Source organism: Pleurodeles waltl, chromosome 7 (genome assembly GCF_031143425.1).
Source record: "Pleurodeles waltl isolate 20211129_DDA chromosome 7, aPleWal1.hap1.20221129, whole genome shotgun sequence".
Taxonomy (NCBI): domain Eukaryota; kingdom Metazoa; phylum Chordata; class Amphibia; order Caudata; family Salamandridae; genus Pleurodeles; species Pleurodeles waltl.
Window position 1 is genome coordinate 527,743,157 of NC_090446.1, and position 27,193 is coordinate 527,770,349.

General features: G+C 44.3%; 1 protein-coding gene across 1 annotated transcript in view; it reads left to right on the plus strand.

Annotated features, from left to right (window-relative positions):
- The first annotated feature begins 12,249 nt into the window (after positions 1-12,249).
- The window catches only part of LOC138304290 (zinc-binding protein A33-like), a 28,230-nt gene continuing 13,286 nt past the window's right edge, over positions 12,250-27,193 (plus strand). The window contains exons 1-2 of the mRNA XM_069244233.1: positions 12,250-12,781; positions 26,188-26,283. Of these exons, the coding sequence (XP_069100334.1) occupies positions 12,404-12,781; positions 26,188-26,283 (474 nt within the window). The 5' untranslated portion in view covers positions 12,250-12,403. The remainder of the gene's footprint in view (positions 12,782-26,187; positions 26,284-27,193) is intronic.

Here is a 27,193-nt window from a genome sequence, read left to right on the forward strand (position 1 = left end):
AGGAATGTGCCCTGCCCTGGCAGTGAGCATCAAAGGGCTGCCACCCTTGAAACTCAATCCTCACGCCTGCTGTTAGCAGCAGATGGCCTCCCACTTTGCAAACCCCTTTTTTTGGAGGGAGCAAAGGCAGGAAACCAAACAAAGGGTAGGATGAGTAGTCTCACTGAGCATGCACCACCGCTAGGGGCTTGCAGACAAAGTGAACCCTCCATGTCATTTTCCTCCAAGTTGGAATGGGGGAAAATAGCCAATCAGGTTTAGGGAAGTGACCCTTTCCACATGAAGTGGTCACTGTAGTGGGTGTAGCCACCCAAGGGTAAGTGTCTCATTGGACGCTACCAGGTTCCCCCTAAAACGCTCACTAAATTCAGTATTTAGTGGGCTCCCCTAGACCAAGAAAATGGATTTGAAATGACAAAGAAGATCAGCACCAAAGAAGATCCAAAGCAAGAGAACTGTGGACCTGCTGCACAAGTAAAGGCACCAAACCCGGTCTGCTGCACCCAGGACCCGAAAATCGCCCCTGCAGAGGAGCTAGACACTGGACTGACCCCAAGAAACCCAGGAGACCTCCAGTCTTCAAGAATCACCCTAGATCTCCCTTCTGAGTGGAGGCACCACTCAACAACCAAACAAGAACCAACAAACTGGTGACGGTAATTTCAATGATCGGACGATATCTCCATAACCAGAAGTCACAGCCAAACCAGACGACACACCGACGACCACCCGGACGTGACCCACAAGTGTGGCAAGTTTAGTGGCATTGTGCCCTCCAGTGGCCGAGTTACGCCAATACCCTGGGAACTGGTCAACTAATGTCAGACAACCAGAAAACCAGCTCCCGCAGAGCTGAAAAAGGATCAGGAGGAAGCCCCAGTCGAGGGGCTTCAGGAACACCCAGGACGTCCCACCAGAGTGCCCCCGTTGTCCTGTAAGCAGCCCTCAAACAGACTCACCTCCAGCTCCTGCATCAGGCTGCCCTGCGGCCTGCAACGAGGAACCAGCTGTGCTCTATTGGTCCCCAACCTCTTGCGGCCTCAACAGCGCAAGGGGACCCCAGGCACCATCTTTAACTTTGCAAACCAGCTCCTTTTCCAAGTGGCCCCTCTAAGTGGCCCTGTGCCTGTGCCAAAAGACACTCCAACGCTGCTCCGTCCCGAACCGGGAGTCGCCCGAGGCTCTCCAGCTGGCGCAAGGTGCCCACCAACTGCTGCGACCATCCTGCAAAATAAGAGAGTGGCAACTCAACTGTAAGATTTTTAATGCATTTTTTAAAGTTAATACCTATTGATTCCAATGGTGTGTAATTACGCACAGAAAGACTAACTTTATCAAAACTTTGAAAAGTCATAACTCAAAACGTACTGAATGTATTCTAAAGATATTGGTCTTAAAATGTATATAAAAGTCTGAAGTATTTTATAAAATCTGGTCTCGAGTTATTCATCGATTGTGAGGGGTGCATGCTTGGATTTGTGAGTACAGCCAATACTTAGCACATCACCTGGATTAGCCTAACTGCTCGACCAGCTACCTCAAAAATTGGGGCATTAGGTGGTCTGTTTTTTACCTCTGGAAACCAACGTGTGGTCGTCTAGACCCCCCACATTACGTGCCTAGTTTTGCACACTATATAGAGGGCCTTCCTCCTACAAATACAATACAGTACCTCTTTCAGGCCATAGATTGACTATAGGTAGCTACCAATCAGGACAGACATGGCAAACAATATATGAGATATTGATGTTGTGTGCCTCTTATTGCTATTAAAAAGATTTAATTATGTTAACCTTCTTTTTTATGTGCCCTCTGCACCACCATTATCTTTCACACAATTCTGGGAATTGAAACAGTCAGTCCTGCTGGTTGGTTGCTATTGGTCGTGCACTGCCCTTAAGCTTTTGTAACTCCATTGTCGGGTAGCATCTTAGAAGCGCCTTACAATTCTGCATTAAAGGAGGCATCAAGTGTAGAGGATACAACAGATCATAATCCATCACTGAGTGAATCACCAACAATGCTACCAATAGGCGTTCTAGAAAGTTCCTTTGACTTATGATACCAGTTTTTGAGACGTATTGTGACATTATTTACTGGGTGGCCACTTTGGGGCTCATATAAGGCAAGGAAAAGATGGCAGATTTCCCAGTAGGCACTGGAATTATGGCCCTGTTTTGCTGCAGAGGATTGGTGCTGCTGGGAGCTGCAATAGTCCATAAGGTAGTGTTAGGATTACTATTGTTTCTCACTTACTTTCAGCCGCGAGGACAAGGTTGGCAGGAACTGTCACTCTCGCCCCCTTGCCCTTCAAAGCAGTCCAGAAGGCCGCACTGTCCTGCTTTGTGTAGTGTACGATTTATTACAGCATTTCCCAGGCGACCTTTACTTCCCAGTCCAAATGATTCTCTTCTGGTAATGTTTTCAATTTTCTTAACATGTTCGTTTTATTATTTTACATTTCTGGAGCTGTCAAGAGCGCAGTCGGCAGGGAGCTGTGGAATATATGGTGTGCTACAGACTTCTGTTTTATGCTTCTTCTTGTTATCTAGTGGGTCGACCCATAAAGCTTTCAGAAAGCGGAGCTGGAGCACCAGGCGCCCCCGGAATGGTCTCCAGGCTGGACTGCGTCAGCATGTTCACTCACCCTTATACAAGGCCTCACTACATCACACTTGGCCTTTATAACCTCCCCAGATAAAGACCCACCTCTGTGTTCATCATTCGGTCTGGTTGGCTTCCTGGTAAATGCAAGGGTGATTTAACGAAGCTGGGATGAAACACCTGTGTGGAACCGTTCCCCTATATCTTTTTCGTGGGCTCCCCAGCTGTATGCGTTCTCAATGCGCACTCTCTGCAGACGAAGGCCCATATTTATACTTTTTGACGCTAAACTGCGCTAACGCAGTTTAGCGTCAAAAAGTTTTGCGCCGTCTAACGCCATTCTGAAGCGCCATGCGGGCGCCGGTGTAGGGGGAAAATGGCGCATGGGCGTCTTAAAATGGGGCAAGTCAGGTTACGTCGAAAAAATCGTCTTAACCCGACTTGCGCCATTTTTTAACGACGCCCATCCCCCATCAACATGACTCCTATCATTGTAAAGATAGGAGTCATGCCCCCTTGCCCAATGGCCATGCCCAGGGGACTTCTGTCCCCTGGGCATGGTCATTGGGCATAGTGGCATGTAGGGGGGCACAAATAAGGCCCCCCTATGCCACCAAAACAAAATATAAAAAAAAAAATTATACTTACCTGAACTTACCTGAATGTCCCTGGGGTGGGTCCCTCCATCCTTGGGGGTCCTCCTGGGGTGGGCAAGGGTGGCAGGGGGGGTCCCTGGGGGCATGGGAGGGCACCTGTGGGCTCATTTTGAGCCCACAGGCCCCTTAACGCCTGCCCTGAGCAGGCGTTAAAAAGTGGCGCAAATGCGCCGTTTTTAGCCACGCCAACTCCCGGGCGTCTCTTTTGCCCGGGAGTATAAATACCACGTAAAGGCCTGGGAGTCATTTTTTAGACGGGAACGCCTCCCTTGCATATCATTAACGCAAGGAAGGGGTTCACGCTAAAAAATGACGCACATTCCGGGAACTTTGGCGCTATTCGCCTCTAACGCCATAGTATAAATATGGCGTTAGTTGGCGTTAGTTTTGCGTCGAAATTGCGTCAAAAAAAACGACGCAATTTCGGCGCAAACGGAGTATAAATATGGCCCGAAATGTAGCAACCCAGACGCGTTGCGCCATGCCTAGATTCTGACCCCTCATCCTTCCAGCGCCCTGCGCAGGTACTCGCTTGGAGGCACGCTATCGTGTCCCTTCATCTCTTCGAACCATACGTTTCGGAACCTTTTCTTGTGTATGAGAGCCAGGAGAGCGCAGGCTCTCCCCCCACCCTCCCCTCTCCCTCCCCTCCGAGCACACTATTTTGTTTTTGTAATATTACTATTTTGTTTTTGTAATATGTTTCATAGATCAACTATGTTTGCAAACCGGGATAGGACTAGGACAGAAAATAGGTCGATGCACCAAAGTACAAGTAGCCTTTATTAGCAAATCAGACAGCTAACAGGGTGTTCCATATTCTGCATATTCGTGCAATTCTGAACTTGTAAAGGCAAGCTATATATGATTTTTGCGTGAAATGGATGACTGCATGGATTTGAGTGTGCTACAGACAATGTTTGCCGTGATACTAGAAAGAAACCCGGCCCATAGGACCAGGAACCAGGCCCACAAACATCCAAAAAAGAGGCCCACAGACTGACCTGTCATACCAGCCCTTCTGGCACTGCCAGGCTGGCCTATAAGCCAGTTAGTCTTTGTTGTAAACTGCAAATTGTACTTAGTATAATGCCTCCGCCACCTACCTATATTACAAGAAAACAGTCTCTGTGTCTACTCAAAGCCAGGTACCTTGCAGATGTATTTGTTCATGTGTGCAGCGTCTCTGGAAGCTTATGAAACATATTTGCTTTCTCCTATAAAGGTGCACTTTGATGCCTAATGGGTCTGGTGTGCAGTTTATGAAATTACTCAAATAAATACACAACCCTAAACCCAAAGTAGGAACAAGGGAAGAGGAGAGGCAAAGTGATGAATCGGAGAATAGAGAAAGAAAGTGCAAGGTGGAGGGATACTAATGAAGTGGAGCTTATAAAGGTAAAAAAGGGGAAAGGAAGCGTAAAAATATCAGAAGACTGGGCTGTTGTGGAAATGGAAAAAAGAAAGCAAGTGGATCGGGGGCAGTTGTGGGGAAAAAAGAGGAAAGTGATGGCAGAGACTGGGCAGAAGAAAATGGTAACCATAACTTGCGCTCTCACCATGCACAGTTTTCTCAGCAATAATTTTACTACAAATGTCACAATGATATTATCAGTGATGTCAAGTAAGAGTTCATGAGTGATGTAATGTCTGGGGTAATTAGCAGTGCGTGGCGAGAAGGGCACCAATTATAGTTACTTTAGGGCACAAGTTATATTTACTTGAAAAAACTCTAACAGCTGAATTTCTATGTTTTTTTGCTTATATAATCTGAACCTAACTTTAACGTCTCTGTAACCTTTGTTTTTTTAGTGAATTTCTTAGGTTTTTTCAATTCTAATTCCTAACTAAACATTCCTGGAACATTTGTTTTCTTCAGTGAATTTCTTGTTTTTTTTTAACGTTAAGCAAGGTACTCATCGCAATGTACAGTGGGGGGGGGGGTTGGAGAGAGGGCCTGGCTTAGCATTGTGCTACCCCCACTCAGGCTTGCTGCTCCTGCCTCCCACTTTCTTGCCATCCATTGCCCAAATCCATGCCCCAGCTCCTTTGTGACCGTTGTTCTAACACAGCCCTTCTCACCTGCCCTGAACAATTAGCTTGCTCCCCCCATACAACTCCTCCCTACCCTCACCAGCCTCCTCCTCCTGCCCTACATGGTCCGATGTGCTGCCATTGCCCCCTTCCTCCTGCCCTTCATGGTCCATTATGCTTCACCCGTCTCTCCTATCTGATATGGTTAGCTGCCTGCCCTTGCCTCTTCCCCTCTGCTCTCTGCTGTCCATGCGCATGGCCATGTCCCCTCCCTATTGCTTTCCATGGTCTGTTGTGCTGAACTGCCATCCCACTTGCCATGTGTGGTGTATTGAGCTGCTGCAACCCCTGACTCCTGCCCTGTAAGGTCAGTTTGGTGCCCATGCCCATCTCCCTCCTGCCCTTTGTTATCTGAGTCCATGACCCTTCCCCATTTCTCCTGCCCTCTGTGATCCAATGTACCATACTTGTAAACATTTTGATCTTGGTAAGAGGGAGATTCTGAAACAAAACCTCTAGGGAATTGATTTTCCTCATTGACTTACATTGAAAAAAGGAGATTTTAGACAGGAGGCAGGTAAAATAAAGTTTTGTGGGGCATAAAAACATTGTGAGTCTCCTGCATGAATCGGGTCTGTTGGCATGTATGGTTGTACTGCCACTGCCTTTTCCTTTTGCTCTCAATAGTCTGTTATATTGCCACAGCCTCTCTTCCTTGCCCTGCATGGTTGGTTTGTTGCCCCTGCCCCCCTTCCACCTGCCATCCAAGGTCCGTGTGTACTGCCATTGCCCCTCTCGCCTGACCAGAGTGCTCAACTTGTTATCTCTGCCTCTGCCTCCTTCTCCCTGCACTCAATTATCTGAGTCTGCGCCCCTGACCTCTGCCTCCCACGGTATTCTAATGAGCAACTAGACTGCTAACATTCTATATGTATTACAAAAGTGTGGCATGCCTGATGTCATCTTGATGTAATCAAAATTGAAATAATACATAAAACATTTCCTTTAAAAATTATAAAAATGAGAGTGTCTTATTCCCATAGAAATTATGGTTGGTGCTCAAAAAACTAAAATGAAGACATATTTTCTGAGTTCTCAAATAGTGACAAAGCTCTTTTAAATTATTTGCTATTTTTGTGTTTTTTTCCAGTTGTTCACTTGATATGTGTGCTACGTTTCGGCTCTTTTTCCACTGGTGGCCATCTTGGGAGACTTGTTCTCAAACTCCCTAATGTCCTTATTTACTGCAGTATCCTCAGTAGAAAGTGTTTTCATTTTTTCACTTCGATTCCATCAAAATGGCGTTCAGATGTACCACACTTTTGGCATAAATTCAGAATGTTAGCACTCTAGCTGCTTATTAGAATACTGTAAGCCACTGAACACCAGAGAGTTAACTGGCAGTGTTCTGCTGGTGTTTAATGTGCATGTTTCAGACTAACGAATGTTTTAATCAATTAGAAGAGGAAGATATTTGAGAACTCACTTAAAACATGTCCTAATTTTTCTTTCTTCATCACTAACCATAATTTCTATAACAAGATGAACCGCCCCATTGTGTTCCTTTCTAAATTAAATGTTATAAGTTTTACCAGTTTGATTCAATCAAGATTGCTTCAGGTGTACCACACGTTTGTCATAAGTCTGACTGTTAGTGCTCTACTTGTTCTTTAGAATGCTCTGGGAGGCTGCAGTAGAACCCTAGGGAATCAACTGACTGGCTGCTTCTGTAGGAAGTACCTGTTTTACTGAGAATGTCAGATTTCATTGTTATATGACTGAAAAAGATAGTGTGAATTTATAGAAAATATGCTCTCATTTTAGCTTCTAGGGTACCATCCATAACCTCTATGTGAAAATCATGAGAAAAGTCTTCTTTCACACGTAATTATGAAATCCCAGCTGAAGTCTTTTTCACGGGGTAAAATCACCCTAGGACACACCACAATTCCTACACTTAGTATGGTACCATCAACAAATGTTTTATACTGTAACTAAAATCTGTTATCACTCTTTATATGTTCTCCTTTTTTGTCACCTTCAAAACCTGCCATTCACTACAATGCATTTCAATGGGGTGTTATCATGTATTCTGGTCTCAAGATGGCTGCCAGTATTTCCTGGTTGAAATGCTGACAGACAATCGGATCACACCATGAAATATGTGCTTAGGTTCCACCTAGATATACAAATTTGGACTTCCTATAAAATCTCCAAAACTACTTAACGGATTTACACCAAATACCAAAAAGCATGCTTTGTGGACCAAGAGCTACCTTCCTGTCAAAATATGAATCATTTGATTCAGCAGTTTGGGCTACATTTGTGTCCACAATTTCTATGGGAATTAAGGGAATTAATGTGGGAAACATACTTTTTTTTACACCCTCCCCCCCCCCCCCTCCTGCACACGCGATTGACGTATCCCCCGAATCGTTCCATGTACAATAAGACCCTAGAGGACACTTTTTGGGAAAATTTCATTAAGATTTGTTAAATGGTGCCAAAGATATAGCCAATTCAAAAAACACTTTTCCTATGGAAACTAGGTCCTAACTATAACTATCTACTGGCAACCGCCAGTAGGTTTCAAGCCTCTGGCAGATCTCAGTCCTTGAATAGGTGTGAAAAGGTGTAACATGCTTCCCAGGAGCAAACAGTATGCTGATCTGAATGGGCAGAGCAGCTGGCTACTCAGAACTCCACAGAATATTCAGAGTGGGGGGAGGTTGTGGTAATCCTTTTTGACACTACTGTGCCAAATCCTGCTTAAAACATCTGTTGAGCCATAAGGCACACTTGAAATGAAGAGAACAAGATGCCAAGAAAATTATTGTGGATCTCCTGTCTGATTACTGAAAGACCCTGCACTTGTCCTACCTAAATTCTGTCTAGGGTTTCTTGAGCATGCAATGCCTGCCTCAAACTAGATTTTATTATTAGACATGGGAGAACACTATGAGTGCTATAGTACGCTCCTTACATAAACACTCAGTCCTCAGAGTGCAGGTTTAGTGTGGCCAAAGACTTTCACTGTCTTGATCATGCCCTGACACGTTGCATTTCTGGGCCTGTTTGCAGTAAGGCAAAGAGGAACTGCTGCAAAAATGGACATTGTCACTCTTGGCAACTTTTTACCCCATTGATTAGGGCAGTGGTTCCCAACCTGTGGGCCGGGGACCCCTGGGGGTCCGCGAAGCTCCCTCACGGGGTCCGCGACTGCTTTGAAAATGAAATAATATTAACAGATTAGGTCCCTAGCTCCACTAATGACTCAGTAGGGGGGTTCCCAGATTCCAATAATGATTCTGTGGGGGTCCCCGGGTTCAAGTTATGATAAAGTGGGGGTCCACAAAAGTCAAAAGGTTGGGAACCACTGGATTAGGGCATGCCCGTGAGTACTTCCCACTTATTAGCTAGTGCCATTCATAAATGTGGCACATAAGGGCACCCATTTCAGAACACTTTTTGGACCTGCAGAAGATCAGAAGATGACTGGGCCTGCTGTCTGTGACCTGAGACGCACCCTTAAAGACTGGATCTACTCCCACTTATAACTACTTCAAAGAAGTAGGCTCCAAGGGTCAGTAGGCAGACCTCCAGTGTGACAACAGAGAGACACTATGCTGCAAGAAGTCTTTTCATGAAAGAACTCAGTTGACCATTGCTCAACACCATGTGGGTCTTTAAGTGCCTCCACTGTTCCCTGCGGTCCTAGGGTTTAGAAATTTACTAATGTAGTGAACTGGGACTTAAAAGCCTAAGTCAGAATGTAAAATCTTTGACTGGGATGAACCTAGTTGGTGTAGCCAACCCGCACTTCATCGCAGTCAGGCTCAAGTTGCACCTTGGTCCCAGTCTACTGTAAGCATTGACTATCACTGGTGATTTGTGATTTTGCCCTTATTTCTACCTAAAACTTTAAAAATGTATATCTTTGATTCCCTTATTATTTTGGTGTCATTTTGTTTAACAGTACATTTTACTCTACTTTCTAAATTGATTTGAGTTTTTTTTATTGTTTTGCATCTTGACATTATTACTGTTTGGTACTGCATAAATACTTTACACATTGCCCTAAATTGGGCCTGTCTACTCGGTGCCATCACAACCAAAGGGTTAGCTTCAAATTAATTTGGTGATTTTGAGGGTTCACTCTGGAAAAGGTTGTGACTATTCCTTGAGGTGGGTCATCACCCACCCCAAAATACATAATCCAATTCTTACTGAGCTCAATGCAATGGTATAATTTAATATACTAAACTGGAAGGTGCTGCAATGGTCACATGAAAAACAAAATATACTGTTTTGGATTTTGAAGTGTCTTTATCATATATATGTACTGGACTCTACATCTCGATTTAAATTTCAGATATGTTGGTGGCTCGTCTCTGAGCCAAGCAGCAGACACATCAGCCTCCTTCTCCGTGAACCTTTGCAAGTCAGAGCTGCTTGTGATAACCCTGCAGGAGACTTACATTAACCAACTGGTTTTGAAACAAGCGTGATCTGACAGGGCAAACTATAAAGCCATTTGTTTTGCATTTGCACCACCAAAGCGCTACAGAAAGGAAACGTGGCTGACCCAGCCTCCCATAACAAATTCAGCCTCAAACCAGTAGAAAAAAAGGCTCCCATCTTCCCAGAGTATCAGGTATACACACAGTGCCCGATAGAGACAGTTTGGTCCTGGAAACGGAGGTTAGACTGTCAATGGAAAGAGAGTGGAAAATAATTAAATAGGGGAGATAGAGGATGGAGTACAGATTTAAAAAGCCTAAAAAAGAAGCCACAAGAGCAACATAAAAAGGCAACATGTGATCACAGAAACACTAACTTGCTAAAAATCAATTTTTAGAGTTGAGCTTGCGAGAGCATGGGCTAGCACATATTTTTCACTTGCGAGCCTGTTGTTAACAAAAAAGGGCTTGGAACCTGCCCATTGTTTACCATTTGTTGGCTTAACTGGTGCTCTTCTTTACAGCCTTGTGATTCATAACTGCTGGCCTAGCATCATTTCCGTTCCTCTCTGTGGAGCAAGGACAAAGTACTGATTGATTCAACTTAATCTGTGCCCCTCTGCTGCCCCCTATGTGTTTGAGGTACTATTTTTTTTTTTTTTTACATTTAGTGCCATGCAAACAGAAGGCATATGACAGGCAAAAATGTGCACAGCAGGACAAACAAAATTGCAAATATTCATCATAGTTAACTTTCTTTTATTTTGCTAAATCTTCTTTTCTCACTTTGCACTCAAGTTCGTTTTTGTTTTTGCTCATGGGAGCTGTTCTTAAAAGATGAGATGTTAATAAAGTGCAAAGGACATTGTTTCTTTCTTACGTGTAATGTTTGAAATGATGATTTAATTCATAATCGAGCAGTACACCCAATCCTCCCCACTCCAATCCATGCCAGTCCACCTCGCCTAACCCCACTCAATCCAAACCACTCACCCCAAGTCCAATCCATTTCAATCCACCACACTCCAATCCTTGAAACCCACCTCACTCTAATCTTCCCCACTCAAATTCACCACACTCCAATCCAAAACAATCTGCCCCACTCCAATCCGCCCACTCTAATCTGCCTGATTTTAATCTACACTCCAATCCAAAATATTCAGCCCAATCCAATCCGCCCCACTCCAATCCACCTCACTCCAATCCAAAACGATCAACCCCACTCCAATCCACCCCACACCAATCCACCTGAATACAATCTACCAGACTCCAATCCAACTCATCCAATCTAGTCCACCTCATCTCAATCCACCCTACTCTGTCCCCAATACCCCACACTCCAATCTAATTAAACACAACCCACCCGGAGTAATCCAAAACACTTTACCCCACTCCACTTTGCACTGCGCCAATCTGCCCCGCTCAAATCCAAAACAATCTGCCTCATTCCAATCCAAAACAGTCTGCCCCACTCAAGTCCAAAACAATTTGCCCCACTCCAATCCAAAACAATCAACCCCTCTCCAATCAGCCCCACTCCAATCCAAAACAATCTGCCCCACTCCTATCTAGCCCACATCAATCAGAAAAACAACCCACCCCAGTCCAATCTGCCCCACTCCAATCCACCTCACCCCAGTCCAATCAACAGTACTTCAGTCCACCCTATGCATATCCAATTCACCCTAATCCAGCTAAATACAATCTACTCCACTCCAATGCATTCCATCCTCTATAGACTCCAAGTCACACCACTCTAATCCAATCCACCTCAGTCCAATCCACCCTAGCCCAATCCAATTCACCCCACACCACTTTACTCCAACCCATACACACTTTTCTGCTTCTGGTGTGACCATAGTTGTCCTCTATTGCCGCTAATAACGAGTGAAAACGACCAGAAAAAATACTGATGTGAGCTCCTGTCTTTAGGTTATTATATAAGGGGTAATGCCGGGTCTTTCGAATGGAACTGAGAGGAGTGTAAGCTATCATACGTGCCATTTCAGGGCAGGAAAGTGGGAGATTTTGAAAGATATTTCGGGGAAATGTATCTTCCCCACATCTTTCTATTAAAGCTATGGCAATTTTAGGAGGGAAACAGCTGAAATGAATTCATATTTGGCTTCAAAAATGAAAAGTCTCGCGCATGAACCGGGTCTATTGCCACGTATGGACCATGCATACAAACAACTGTTTGTGTGGATACAGTTCTTTGTTGTTATGGGTGACTGTGTCGAATGTGATTCTCCCTTGCACGTCTTTCTCAGACTGACGGTCTCATTATCTCACTCTTACAAGTTTTTTATCCCGCTGCTTCCCTTTGTCGTCTTTGCTCCATCGTTGTCTTCTTCCTTTTTCTGAGTCAAATCAGGGTGATGAATCCCGGCCCCGATGAACGAGTGCCTGTCCCCCTCCACCAGCACAAATGGAGCCTTTCCTGGGGGCGTGAGGTGCCCCAGGTGCTCATAGCGCAGGTATGCGTGAGTCAGATTATGAATGAACCCTGTCACGTGGTGCAAGGTGTAGGCTCTCGTGGAACGAGGAAACGTCGGCGCCTGGGTGCTGCTCCGAGCCCGTCCTGCCCGCGCTCAGTGTGTCGAGGAGCGCTGGGAAGCGAGTTTCGCACGTCCCCGAGATCCCCTCGCCATGTCCGGCCTGGTGCCCGCCGAGCACATCGCCCTAGAGCTCAGCTGCCCCATCTGCCACGAGCTGTTCCGGGAGCCCGTGGTACTGGAGTGCTCGCACGACTTCTGCCGCGAGTGCATCGACCGCTACTGGGCCAGCGTGGAGGTCTACACGTGCCCCATGTGCAAGCGCGAGCACCCCGGAAGGAAGTACACGCCGGTCCGCACGCTGGGCCGCCTGGCCGACACGCACCGCGAGAAGGAGGCGGCCGACGCGGCTGGCAGGCAGCTCCTCTTCTGCGCCGAGGACGAAGCCCTGGTGCCCGGGCACGCCGCCGGCACCCCGGAGCACGCCGGCCACAGCCTCCTGCCGCTGCAGCAGGCCGCCTCTCTGTACAGGGTAATGCCATGGACCTCATTTCACTTTCCCCTTGCAACCCCTGGCACTGCCTCTGCGACCCCTGGCCTTATGGGTGGCAAAATTAGTGCCGGGAACTTTCTTGTTTGCAATCAGTTTTATACTTTAAGTGTATGTTTTGTGAATGCCTGCGGGTGAGAGTGTGCTGCTTATGTAAAAGACAGTGTCTCAGTTCTTAATTTGAGCCAGTGGTTCCCGGTGGGGACACCAGCACATTTGGGTGTGAGTTGGAGGGCGGGGGGTTCACCTCCTTCTTCTCCTCCAACACAGACATTTCTCAGGCCCAACAGAGGGCAAATAAACAAAACGAAATGACAGAGGAAAAGAAATATAGAAATTATGTCACTAACGGAGAGAGCAAAAACCTGTATGAGTAAGATAAGGGAGCCTGGTAAAGAATTAAGGAGGCCTGAGTCTGATTCAGGAGTGCACACTTTACTATTTGTGCTATGACATTTTATAGCGCCAGGCATTGGTGTCTGAGCAGTGCTTTGTGAACCGGCACTTATTTTACAAATAAAGCACTGGTGTGTATATGAGTGAGTGTGTGTTTATGTAATCATATGTGTATGTGAGTGAACGTAAATATGAAATGGCGTGTAATGTCACTTCCTCTACCCCTGGCATTTTGGTGAATTGAACTCCATGGGTAATACATTAATATAGCGCTTCTGCAGCATTCCCCTAAGGTTCGTTACGCTAACCCGTGTCACTTCCTATTGTTTTATGCTGCGATTTTGCCATGCTGTGCTGTAACTTTGTAACTCGCCGAGCTACATTATTCTAGTTAGGTTATGCTGGGGTATCCGTAACCACAGTAGTATATGCTATGGTAATATCATTTCTTACGTTGTGCTTCATACTGTTATGCTGTGCTATGTGTAACTTTATTGTGATACCTTCACTATAGTTCATTCTCAAAGTTAAACCGTGGCTTTTTACAGTATTCTACACATATCAATCCATGCCACCGCATGCTGTTATGGTGCTCTTTGTACCGTGCTTCCGCCCTCAGTTTGTTTTACTGTAGAACGCCTTAATAGCTAAGGCTATCAGGCGCTATAATTGAATTGGCAAATAGCTGATTCTGAACAAGATCTGCGGAAATTGTCGGGTTTTCATATTTTGTCATGAAACATACTTACTTTGTATTGTACTATTTAGAGTGTTTTATTACATCAGTGCCTCGTGAGGGGTGGAGCTCTACATACACGCCACTACAATACAATACATTTGGTGGGTGTTTAAGCTCTCACAGTAAAAAAAACAAAAAAAACATTTGACTTGGGGAGAAAAGCAAGAGAGAGGCTGGATTTTCCAAAAAGGGAGAAACAAAGCTTGCAGGTCTGACGTGGTGTCGAAAGCTTTGGGCGTGAGAAGACATCGCTCCCTAGCTATATAAAACATATGACAGATGCCGAGACCGCGAGTTCCATCCCGTGGGGAGGCAGGTAGAAAAATGTGTTGACTCAGCCCCAGCAGGGCAGGTAAACGCCCAGCAGTCCTGCATTCCTCCTACACATGCCTAGCTCATGCGAGATGCGGTGACAGGGCACTGCCAAGCTCGACTCTGGTAACACGTACCATAAACAGATGCAATTCGTGTTTCCTTTATTTTTGCTCGAGCTGCCAATCTGGATGCGATAACCAGATGGAGTGATTTTGGCGCGCAAGTGGAGCAGCCAAGCAAAGATTCTGCCAGAGCGCTTTAGCAGAGTTGTCTCAGCTCCCCCGTCAAGAAGGATCTCATTCGTAAACTCACAGCAGTTGGGAGCAGCCAGACGCTAAATACCTGGACTGAGCTGTCCTCAGACATGCTGCGCTTTCCTGGCAAGTGGTGATGTAAGTGCATCTTCGACTCTTGGTATGCTGGGGGTTTCCCAGTAGCAAATGGGACTTCCCTGCATGTTGGCGTGAGCCCAGTGCCCGACAGCCCTTTCCACTTGGGTACGGTTGCACCCCATATCCAACGTCACAACTGTCTGGCCAATAGACAGCATTAAACGTGGCTGAAGGAGGGGCTCATGACTAAACTTTTCCACTTTGGATTGCTAGTACACAAACAATAAGCCACCAATACAAGCGTGCACAGAGTAACATTCAAAGTATAAATATTTAGTCAGACGTAGAAAATGTGCACAATTATGCGTGTTCATATCTTGTGCATCATCTCAAATTCACCACCTGATGGACAACAAAGCCAACGTGTCTTGCCTTTCAATTGCAGTACCCAAACTTCTGGCTTTGCCAAAGCTTTTTGACGATGCTGTTTGCCCTGGCAAAACAAGGGGAGAAATGGCTGTTTGCTAATGCGAAACTGCATCCCAATCATAAAAATAAACCTGCAGCGTGATCTCATACACTACACACGCACACATATACACCATCACACTGCAGCCTTTTTCTGTTTAAAGAAGTTTGTTATTCCAAGATGGTGAGCAGCAATCTTGGAGCGGTAAAGTGAACAAAAGTGTCCATGGAAGTACATGTAAGAGAAAGGAATGATCTGGCAGCAAATTGCAGTGCGGGGTCCTTCAATATAGGAAAATAAGTGTACTTCGACTGCTGCCCAGCTGGAGAGTGAGCACCCCATTCCTGATCTCCTAGGTCATGGCTACAATGTTGTCTGTCTGATAAGCTCAGTCGCCCTCCCCCACACCCCCCCTCTCACACACATAGGAAGAGGAAGATCTGAGTGTCTTGGAAGGTAAGCATCAAATCGTGGCACTTAGAAGACCCATCTAACTCCTTCAGAGAGTAATATTCCTGAGAACCCAAAGAACCCAGCTGTACTTCTCTGCCATTCTTTCTGGCATCAATGCTACAGGTGCTAGAGGATTCATATCGAGCCCTACCAACACATTTGTATTCACCAGCCGTCCCTGAAGAGATTGAGCGATGGCATGACTCTGTAGACCTTGGAATCCAGTTTCTAATGGGACAGAAGATGGACAGCCTGGATAAGACAGTATGCTACCTGCATGTCCTAATGTGGACTAACTAATCCTACCAAGAGGAGAAAATAATAATCCCATCCATGTAGAGTGTGCATCAAGCAAAGGGTCCAGACACTTGGGGCCATATGTACGAAAGCTTTTTCCCATAGACACAGAATGGGTAAAATCCTTTGGTACAATTGGCCCTTGTTGTACACTCTGTCGGCAGGCTTAAGCCTGAAAGGCAGCATCCCTGCCTGAAAGTGATTACTGGAACTGGAGAACAACCGAACCTCTAGTGGACAGGAGGAATGAGTGTGGTTGAATTCTAACTCTACAAGTTTTTAACATAATTCGTGGGACTAACTTGTGATGATGGTGGATCAGTAATCTCCCTTCTTAGGAGCATACATGTTGTGGAATGTGAAGACAGTTCATGATCTGACCTGCACATATGTTTGGCATCATTGGGGGACCCAAGACTACACAAGTCCCATCCCGATGGTAGGCTAAATACATGAAATTAATTACAATGAATCATATCAATTAGAATGTGCAGTATATTGGTCCCTAGAGCAACAGGATTCTTTTTTCAGGAATTGGGGTGAAGGGACCTAATGACACACGTGCCTTATGGAGAGCCAGTTGAATATAAGTCAGGGAATGAACTTTAGTTAAGATATGACGGATTTGTAAAAACGCCCATGAGCTTGCCCAATAGGAAAAAAAAGATAAAAAGGTAAACATCAGAGTCCTTGTCCCTTAGTACTAGGCTAGTTAACAGCCAGAGTGTATATCTCTACTGGAAGACAGGAAAAATAGGGTGTTTTGGGTGTTTTGGGGGATTTTGCCTATGGTTACTCCCTACTCATATGTGGAGCAGCTAGGAGGAATCATCAATTTTGATTTAGGGCAATTAAGTGCCTGTCTCCTAGAAAGGGCTGGGCTCATGGCCAAGAAGTGTGAGAAGGAAGAGGTGCAAAGTGATAATGGTCCTCCCTGTTTCACTTCCTGTTTCTGTGCGAATGAGCTCATGTCCGAGCTGGAGTGACCTTGATGGGAAGGCCTGGCATTGCAGTGGGGGAATTTGTGACTGCACCTGATGGGAGTGAGAAAAGGCTGAATACGAAATATTGAAAATCATAAACCTCCATGCAGACCACAATGTCCACACAACATCCACGTACATTGTGCTTGCCAGCAGTAAATCTACAACGACTTTCTGAGAGAAAAGGTGCGATAGATGAGTGAGTGTGAATGGTCACAAACTCTTGTGTTTGTGGGCGATCACACACTCTCTAGATTTAACCATGCTGTGAAATATATGTGCCCCTAGAAAACTCTAGTGCCTCAGAGACATTTGTTATATAATTTTCTGTGGCCCGAGCCTCACTTTGCGGGTCTTTCTTTAAGAAAAAGTGCAGCCTGGTCCGCCATGAAAGCATTGCTTGATGAACAAGTCGTCGCTCTTATCTTTTTATCACTGACTGAGCCGCTCCCATTGTGGGGAGAGGAGTCGTTTTAATGAGAAAAAAACACAAGCCCAGCCGTATGCTAACAAAGACCTGAATCTTTAATGGAAGAACCAAGTGATTCTTTTGTAACCAGCCTCCTGGGTATTTTAATGTGAGTTATTATAATGTAAGTTATCAGAAGTCCGTTTTAAATTACTGACCTAGAAAACAAATTATAATACGAGTTTCCATATTTTCGTTTTTGCATTTCACATGCTAACGAAAATAACCGATTTGAGAACACTGCCTGCGATCTATCAGAGGCTCAATGTGGTGTCACTACTCCGAAACAGTACGAGCACTAAGCATGCAAATTAATGGAAAGTCTGAATGGGTGCTACAGCTCAGCAAGAAACTGCAAAATCGGTCACGCTTCTTAAACTCCACACTTAAATAAATATATAGAAGAATGAATTAGCTAGCATTCTGCAATTAAGAATTTTACATTTGGACTGTCACCTGCCCCTGAACAGTCATGGACAGATTCAATACTATAATAAAAGGTTTTAAATGTGGAATGATTTGTTAAACAAATCATGAGTTGCTATTTTTCTAATAAAAACACAAGTTGTGTGAAGCACAAAAGGAATTGCAAATTTGCTAAAACTGCAGTTTTAACAAAGCGCTAAATAAATAGTGATGTGTCAATAGGCACAGAGTCTTATGTCGCAAAATAGTGAAGAGAATTCTCTGATTCTTTAAAGTGATTGCAATATAATTAATTGTTGCAAATCACAGTACCCTTGTGGATTTTCAGCAAAGTAGAGAGGACGCCACAGTGTGCAATCCATTACTAAGGTATTGCCATCCATGCGAAATTTGACAGGGGAGCCAAGAGGTAGCTCCGATAGGGGCCAGAAGTGTAAGAAGAGATTCACTGAAGATGATGGAAACTTTCTGGTGGAGATGGCCACCAAGGTATATGGGAGAATTTGCAGCTGGAGTGTATTGAAGGTTCCTGGAGCACTAAAAAGCTCTAATATACCAGGATACCGAACGTACTGCTGGGGGGGGGGGGTCTTGCACCAAGAGGTAGAAGAACAATACAAGCGGTGACATGACCTGAAATATGGCACAAAAAAGTTGGCAGTGGCCAGCATCCAGGTCGAGGCTGTGTGAGAGACAGAGGCCCCTTTTAACAAGTCCCTCAAACATCTACAAAGACCATGACGCACAACATCCTGATACCTGGTGTCAGCACCGTTACCTCAAAAGCCGCGGACGGGACAGAGGTTTCAGAAGGTGAATATAGTGAAAATGTTATGAACACAAAAGGTATATGTGAATAATTCCTGGTGTATGGTATGTGTAAAGTATACGTAATGTACTCGTGTGTATGTGATAGTTAAAACAAGTATGTTCCCAACCAAGGACGCAATTGAGTCAGAACAGTGCGTTGTGACAAATGAAATTTACTCAGGTTTCTTTCAAGCCCTCATTCTACTGTCAGTTTCTTATCTACATTGTTCCTGAACATATGTCCTTCCTCAAAGAGACAAATTGTTTGCTAACGGTATTCAAGGTTTTGGGGGACCGGGCATCAGGCACAGCAATTTACAGTGTAATCATAAGACTCTTATGACTAGATTGCAACATTTTATAGTACTTCTACGTTTTCTCAATTTGTTTTGTGCCATAGGCTATATAAATTTGACTAACAATGTGCAGAAAGAGGAGGGTCTATGGATACTCATTTCCTACAAATCTTCTTCTTGCCAGGAGTATCAACTAGAACAAAAATCTCTCCTGTGTCTTATTCACATATACATTTAATGTTGGATCGAGCCTGAATAAGATTCAAGTATGGCTTCCCTTGTTTTCATATCCAAAGATTTCACCTATGATTTTAAATACTTGTTTTCCAAAGACTAGCTAGATCAGAGCACTCTATTAACATAAATTTATTGTCTGCCTTTGGTAGCTTGGATTTCATATAAGTTTGTACCTCTGGTGCAAATTTTGCCATTCTTTGCGGTGTCCAGTGTATGTGGAGAGTGAAGAAATGTTTCTTCGTTATAGCACCCGGCTTACCCATCTAATAAAATAATTTAAGGATACTTGCCATAACTCCTCTGTCTCCATCAAGTCTTTTTCCCGTAATCAATTGGTTCTGTAAGATTCTTGTCTTCTGCTTTACTAATCTCACAATTCTACAATGTAGCTTTGTTTCATGGTTTAACAGTGTCGTTCTTCACATCTTCATAGTCCCCCCCCCCCAATCGTTATCAGTCCACTTTTGAGAGGACCACCATGAACGCAGCTGAAGAAATTTGAATCTTGACAGTTCTCCTTTTTTCTCAGTGAAAGCTGTTTTTCACACACAGTGAGGTTTATTCCATTCTTTAGGTTTCCCCCAGGTATTGAAGCATGTTTGTCTAAGGGGAAGATTACATTTATCTTTCAAGCATCGTGAGAGGGAAGCTCCTTTGGAGGATCAACCTGATTAAGATGATGATACTCCCCAACTGACTTTCTCATTTAATATCATACTGTTAGAAATTGGGTTTCTAGTTGGCAGAGGTATGCACTCTGTCTACGTGGGGACCACAATCCTATTTGGGGTAAGTCACAACATAACCTAAATTATAGTGTGCTCACTCTTCAGTAGCGTGGCATATAGCAGGCAGGCTTAACTTAAAAGACAATGTGTAAAGTAGTTGTGCAATAACTCGTCCAGTAACACAGTGAAAGCACCACAAAAGTACTCCATACCGATTTAGGAAAAGTGATCATATTTACCTGAATAATATAAGACCAAAATGACAAAAATCCAATGTGCACAAGTCAAAATATCACTTTTTAAAGGATTTGATGACTCTCAATCCTTAAGAATCAGTGGTTGTATCCTTTTTTTTTTTTTTGTAATCTTCTTTTTATTGACATTTTATAATACAGTACAAGCATACTTAATCAAGAAACATCTTAGACTATTCCATACAGCTCCATTTCCTTTGTCTTTTGTCCTCCGCTAGAGTAGTGTTACATTGTGCACCAAGAAAAATCTATCTTGAGGGACATTTATCATCATGCAAGGTCGTAAGTATAGCCAGCTCGTACCATACATGAAATAGAATAAAAAATGGACATTAAACAAGTTAACATACAAAAAGCCATCCGTCTCTAGTCAAATTAAGAGTAGCTAAGAGAAGTCAGTGGTTGCGTGTCCCCCTCTCTGGACTATGTGGGGTCCTCCCTAGTCTCCCTCGTCTCAGACTCCGGTTCCTATATATGGAAGAGGTGCAAGGCCCTTAGTTTGGGGCTACAAGTCGTGAGGGGAAGTCCCCTGGAAAGGAACCTGACCAGGGAGTCCCATATGTAATCAAAACTGCTGCGTGTACCCTCCCCATTATCAACCAGACGCTCCATGGCAAGGCTTTTCCATAATCGTGAGAGCCACAGAGTTATAGGGGGTGGGTCCGCTTTTTTCCAGAAAGAAGCTAGAGTTGTCTTCGCCACCCCCAAAGCCAGCCACATGATAGCCTGGTCCCCGTGTGTTTGATGCTGTAATTCTTGGGCTCGAAGGCCCAGGAGAGCATGTTCCATCGTGGTCGGGATGGGATATCCCAGCATCTCTTTCAAATGAGAGAGAATTTCATTCCAATAGGGGCGGATCGATGGGCAGTCCCACCATATGTGTTTAAAGTCTCCAACCATGCCACAGCCCCTCCAGCATCTATCTGATACCTGGGGATAAAGCTTCTTAAGTTTCTCAGGATACAGGTACCAATTATAGAGTAACTTATAGTGGGCCTCTCTAGCTGCCATGGAGCGGTTGTGCTTGTGTATATCGTGGTAAAGATAGCGCCATTGCTCCTCCTCCACCGAGCCACCCAAGGTTTTCTCCCAAAAAGGGATGTGTCGAGGGGTTGGTGCTGTTTGTGCTGTAGCTAATATGGAGTATAGCGTTGAGATACTGCCTTTTGTCGCTCCTCCCATTTGCACAAATCTCTCTACTGGTAGAAGATCCCTGGTAGCTGCTTCCTTTATATGTGGCTGTGTGACCCAATGCACTAGCTATGTATATTGGTAATGTTCGGATTGTGGGAGTTGGAAATCCCTACAGCAATTATTGAAGATCCTAAGTTGGTTTCCATGGTATAGGTCTGCAATGCATAAGCAGCCCCCTTCTCTCCATCGATTAAATGGTCCCGGTAGTTCCCCTGGTGGGAATGCTTTGTTAAGGTGGATAGGTGTGTGTGGTGAGGGAAAGGACGTAAGCCCATGGAGTTTAGTAACTTTGTCCCACACTCTGAGGGTGGTGGCGGTGGGTGTGCTAAGGTATGTGTTTGGTGGTCGTGCCCCCTTGGGTTTCCATGGAATATCCCACAAGGTCTTGCCTGTCACCGCTCTGTCCATATGCAGCCAAATCTTACCTGACTCTCGGAGGGACCACTCAGCTAGTACGCGCAGTTGTGCTGCTCTATAATATAGCAGGAGATCTGGGAGCGCCAACCCTCCCCTCTCTCTGGGGCGTGTCAGTATCATGTATGAGACCCTAGCTCTAGTACCCTGCCAAATACATTTAGTGAAAAGCGTTCGAGTCTCTGCAAAGAAATCTGGCGGGATCTCAACGGGGAGGATCTGAAAGAGGTATAGTAATCGTGGGAGCACCGTCATTTTAATACTATTGATGCGCCCTAGCCAGGATATCCATAACGGGGACCACCTCTTGAAGTCGTCTCGTAGAGACCTAATCAAAGGGGGGTAGTTTGCTCTAAACAACCCAGCCACCTGGGGGACAATCCGAATGCCTAAGTAAGTAATATCTTTCTTGGCCCAAGTAAATGGGGTCATGGAGGCTATCTGGGTCATCATACCCTCGGGCAGGGTCAGGTTTAGGAGATAGGACATCCCTGTGTTCACCTTGAACCCCACAACTTGTTCAAACCGAGACAATTCTTCTTTTATGGCTGAGAGGGAAGTATGGGGCTCAGTGACAAATACTAAAATATCGTCTGCGAATAGGGAAATCTTATGGGAGTCTGCACCAAATGGGTTGTATCCTTTTAACATACAGTACCTGGGATGTGTTAAAAATAAATATGAAGAGGGCAGCAGAGGAGGAGATGCGTCGGAAAGTAAAGCGATGCAACTGTTTTTCCTGCGAGGTGGAAGTGAGGCGTAGTTTCTTTCCACAGGAAAAGGTGATGCGTCGTTTTCCTAAAGTGCAGACTTGGTTCCTCACTGCAGTGCGGGGATATTTTGAGGCCCAAGGACGATGTGTGGAAAATTCAGAATGCATTGTGAAGAGGCAAAAGGCGCTGCATCGATCCGGCAGGCAATGCAGAGATTCTTCAGTCGTAAGACAGGAACTGCTTCGATCCGGCAGGCGTTGGGTCAAATTCTGCAGGCATTGCATTGATTTTCTGATGCACTGAATTTTCTTCTCTTTGGTGAAATCTTTGATGGCCCTGAAACTTTAGAACAGGAGGCAAGCTCAGTCAAATCTCGTGGAGAACTCTTGCGGGGGAAGGCACAGTCCTTCCTGCAGAGTAAGGAGCCAGCAGGCATCAGAGCAACAAGCAGGACAGCAGTCCTTCCAGCAAAGCAATCCAGATGAGTCCTTTGGGCAGCACAGCACTCCTTCTGACAGAGTCCAGTTGTAGGTCCAGAAGTGTCTGATTTGGTGGGGTCATGGACCCAGTATATGTACCCAAATGTGTCTTTGAAGTTGGGAAACTTTAAATAGTGGTTTTGAAGTGCACAGGTTCCCATTTCAACCCAGCACTGTCTTCCAGGAGATGTGTGGGGGGTTATCAGTCCTTTGTGTGAGGGCAGGCCACTGGCCTTTGAAGTGTAAGTGAGACCCCCTCCACCTTTCCTGTCCAGGAAGACCCACCAGTATGCAGATGCAGCTGAGTGTCCTGTGTTTATTGCTGTCTGGGTGGAATATACAAGGGGAGATGTCAACCAGCACAGACCAGACATGGATAGGAGACCGGCTGTAAGGCACAGAGAGCAGTAAGGGCAAAGAAATGCATACTTTCTCTAAAAGTGGCATTTCTAAAATAGCAATGTAAAACTCAACTTCACCAGCAAGTACGATTTTTCACTACCATTCCAACCATACCAAACATGGCAAGGCTACTCCTCTCAGATCAGAAATTACCACTTAAAAGTATACAAAGTAATTTCCAATGCTGGCCCATGAGAGGAACAGGCTTCACAGTAGTGAAAAACGCCTTTTGGAAAGTTTCACTACCAGGAAACCTATAAGTACATGTCCTGCCTTTTACTTACATAACACCCTTCCCTGTGGGTTACCCTGGGCCTACATTAGGGGTGACTTATGTGTAAAAAAAAAAAGGGGAGCTTCAGGCTTGGCAAGTAATTTTAAATGCTAAGTCGAAGTGGCAGGGAAACTGCACACACAAGCCTCGCAATGGCAATCCCGAAACATGGTTCGAGGGGCTACTTATGTGGGTGGCACAATCAGTGCTGCAGGCCCAAAAGTAGCATTTAATTTACAGGCCCTGGACACATGTAGTGCACTTTACTAGGGACTTACAAGTATATTAAATATGCCAGTTGGATATGAGCCAATCTTACCATGTTTTAGGGAGAGAGCACAGGCACTTTAGCACTAGTTAGCCGTGGTAGACTGCCCAGAGTCCTAAAGCCAACACAAATGAGATCAGAAAAAAGGAGGAGGAAGGCAAACTATTTGTGGTGACCCTTCAGAGAGGGCCATTTTCCAACACACACCTTTAACATTTCCAAAGGATCATATTAATAAGATACACTGTGAAGTGAGTAGTTTTATTTGGTCATCTAAGTATAAGACTGTCTTGTAAAAAAAACTCGGAAAGAAGTTAAAAATGGGCAGCCTGGCACTATCTAACTTTCAGATATACCTTTCAGTTTAAGAACAACCGGTTAGCAACTCAACTTGATAATATATTCTTAGGGAAAGTATATGCTGCTCTGTTGAACGATTTAGGCCTGAAAAAAATTAAAAGTGCAGGGACCTATAATTTTTAAAAGAAAGTCGGGATAAAAATGGGTTTTAGCCTTAAATGTTTGGTGGTAACTGAGAAAAATCTTTAGCATCTACTATTATACACACTTAGCTCCAAAGTGGGAGTCTCCTGTGACACCAGACATTTTCTCAGTTTTAACACTCTAACACCTGTATCAACTTGAAGTAATACCCTGCCATGATCCAACACTACACGTAAATACAACTAGTTGTGTGGTGTATAGTGCAATAGAAGCAAGACTTAAATTCATGTCCCTTCAGAACCTTTGACGCGTGAGTGTTCACTGGAGGAAGAGGTCATGGATGCAGTAACCCTGCAGTTAAGAAACACCACAACCATCAGTAGCAGGCCCACGTCCCTAAAGTCATGAGTTGAGGTAGGAGGTCACGTAACCGATCTCATCACACAGTGGAACACAATCAGTATATTGTTTTGCAGTGGCCACTAACTATTCAAGAACTCCAAGGAAGAAGAATGTCAGCCAGCATCTGCTCTCTGTTTCGAAAATAATAGTTGCAGCAACTGTTGCTTTGATGAGAAACATTCCTTTAGCAGAAATATGCAAAGCGGCTACCTGGAGATCTGTCCACACCTTTACTAAGCATTACTGTCTTGATTCAGATGCAAGAACAGATGCTCAGGTTGGACAGGCCTCTCTTAAGAATCTCTTTGCGTGATTTATTGTTTCTTTATTGTTCTGTCTACTCCACCGCGGTTATTGGGATGGGCTTGCTAATCTATTCAGTGCTTATGACTATAGATGGAAATCCCCTACGAGAGAAGGAATGGTTTCTTACCTATAACTCCAGTTCTCTCGTAGGGGTATTTCCATGATAGTCATAAGCAACCCTCCCTCCTCCCCGGTGGAGTTGACACGAGGATAACTATAATAATAACGATATTGTTACTGAAAGAGATATTCAGATTTCTTCATGTCATATTACAAGCCTACAAAAAGAACTGAAGCCACTGCCTTTTGCTGTGCATGATGGGATACAGGAAGACTTTCTTTTCTTAAAGGCACAGCTCTATTTACATTCTGTATAATGGCAGCCTATGGGCTACACTGCCCTGCATTGTTTTATCCTCATTTGAAGTTGTAAATAAGGTTGGATAACATGTTTTTTACTACATTTCTAGAAAAAATATGTTTTAAAGGTATATCTGTACTACAGTTTCCTTTCTTACCAACCAAAAGAATGAACAATTTGGCCTTTGTAGCCTTTCCTCTAGGCTGCACATTGATATTCTTAAGTGACTTTACAGGCCTTTTTCAAGAAAGGCAAACATCTACACTTAAGAATACACTTCAGAACAGTGCTCCGGGGTCCCCACAGGAGTGCGGAACTATTCAGTGCTTATGACTATACATGGAAATCCCCTACGAGAGAAGTCTGTATTTGTGCATTTTACCAGGAGTTAGGGTGCAGCCATATTGGCTAGTTGAGAAGCGGTTCGGGCTTCCTTTTATAGTCTGAATCTTTTTTGTACTTTTAGCTGGCCCACTTCAAAGCTTGTACTTCTCCCCCTCAGATATGCACTTTTTGAAAACTTTGTAATTTGCATTTTTTGTGCAAGTCAAAATCTTTGTAGTTTGCCTTTGTGTTGCTAATACTTAGCATTTTTGCTAACGGATTTGTAATTTAAACACATGCTAGCATTGTGTGGTGGGCCATTTTTTAATTTGTGGTGCTTTTCAGCACTTGGAATTTCTAGCTCTCCTACTTAAACTTTAGAAATAAATATACCTTTTATCACTGCACACATTTACCATCATGTCAATTGCTACGTTCCTTTTCTCCATGTTACCCTTGAATCAAATAACCAAAAATAGAAATAAATGTTATGCTTTGAGAAGAAATGGGTTTCTCTGTGACAATTGAAATGGGTAAGAATTTGAGCTACCCCTGATCTTCACATTTCCTACACTAAACAGAGTAGTTTTTCTCCTTGAACAGGACAAAATGACTACCAGCTTAGCAGATTTTGATTGCCACATGCAGAGCCTAAGGAACGCAAGGGAGCGGGAGGATGAGAAAGTTCTCGAAATACAGGTAAGTGGTGCAGAGACAACTTACCTATTACGATTTATGGTTTTGTATTCTGTTTTGAAGCACTCTGGTGACCCTTATTACCCATAAGGTCTTCTAATAGAAAGGAAGGCCTATGACAGGTCGCAGTTCCCTGTCCCAGTATTTTATTGCAACATTTACATAGCACTCACTATACCTATGTGGTGCACAAAAGCACTTGCCTACATGGGTAGCATGCTTCGCAGGGTAGGGTGTTTGGTTGGAAGTGTCATCAGTGAGGGCCACTGAGGTGCAGTTATCATGTTAGGGGGTGCAAAGCTTAGTAGAGTGATAGATGAAGAAGTGTGAGAGTCAGTTGCATAGTTTATGGTTCTCAATAAACTGGCAGCTGTGAGCAGTTCTGCAGGCCCCTTTGCAATATTTCTTATATTTATAGTCTACTTATCTGGTTACTGCACTGGATATTCCACTCAGGGATATTTTGTTTAAAGTTTGTGGTAGTGACCAGACATAGGTTAAAGGGAGAAATGGTGGAGAGATGTGTTGGGATGGACTATGTTAACATCATCCCATATTTCATTGTCATTGTGAGATGTAAGGAAGTGGCCGTAGTATGTGGCCAGTTGGGACCTGCACCGGTGGACTAAATTAGAGTCCTACTTTCCAGAGGCTTTTGTCAGTTCTGTTCCACACCTGATCAGGTGGTAATGGGTGGTTTATTGCCGTGGACTGGTATAGTGTGTGATGGATTCAATGCTTATCAGTTTTGTTTTATGTGAGTGTAATAGTTCCAAACAGTAAACAAGAATTAGGCAGTTTGCATGCATTACAATCGACTATCTGAATGCTGAGTGTTATGGTATTAGTTTTAGTGTGGCTTATATATATTGTATTGTAATTGCATTTATATAGAGGCATTGTTGTGCTTTAC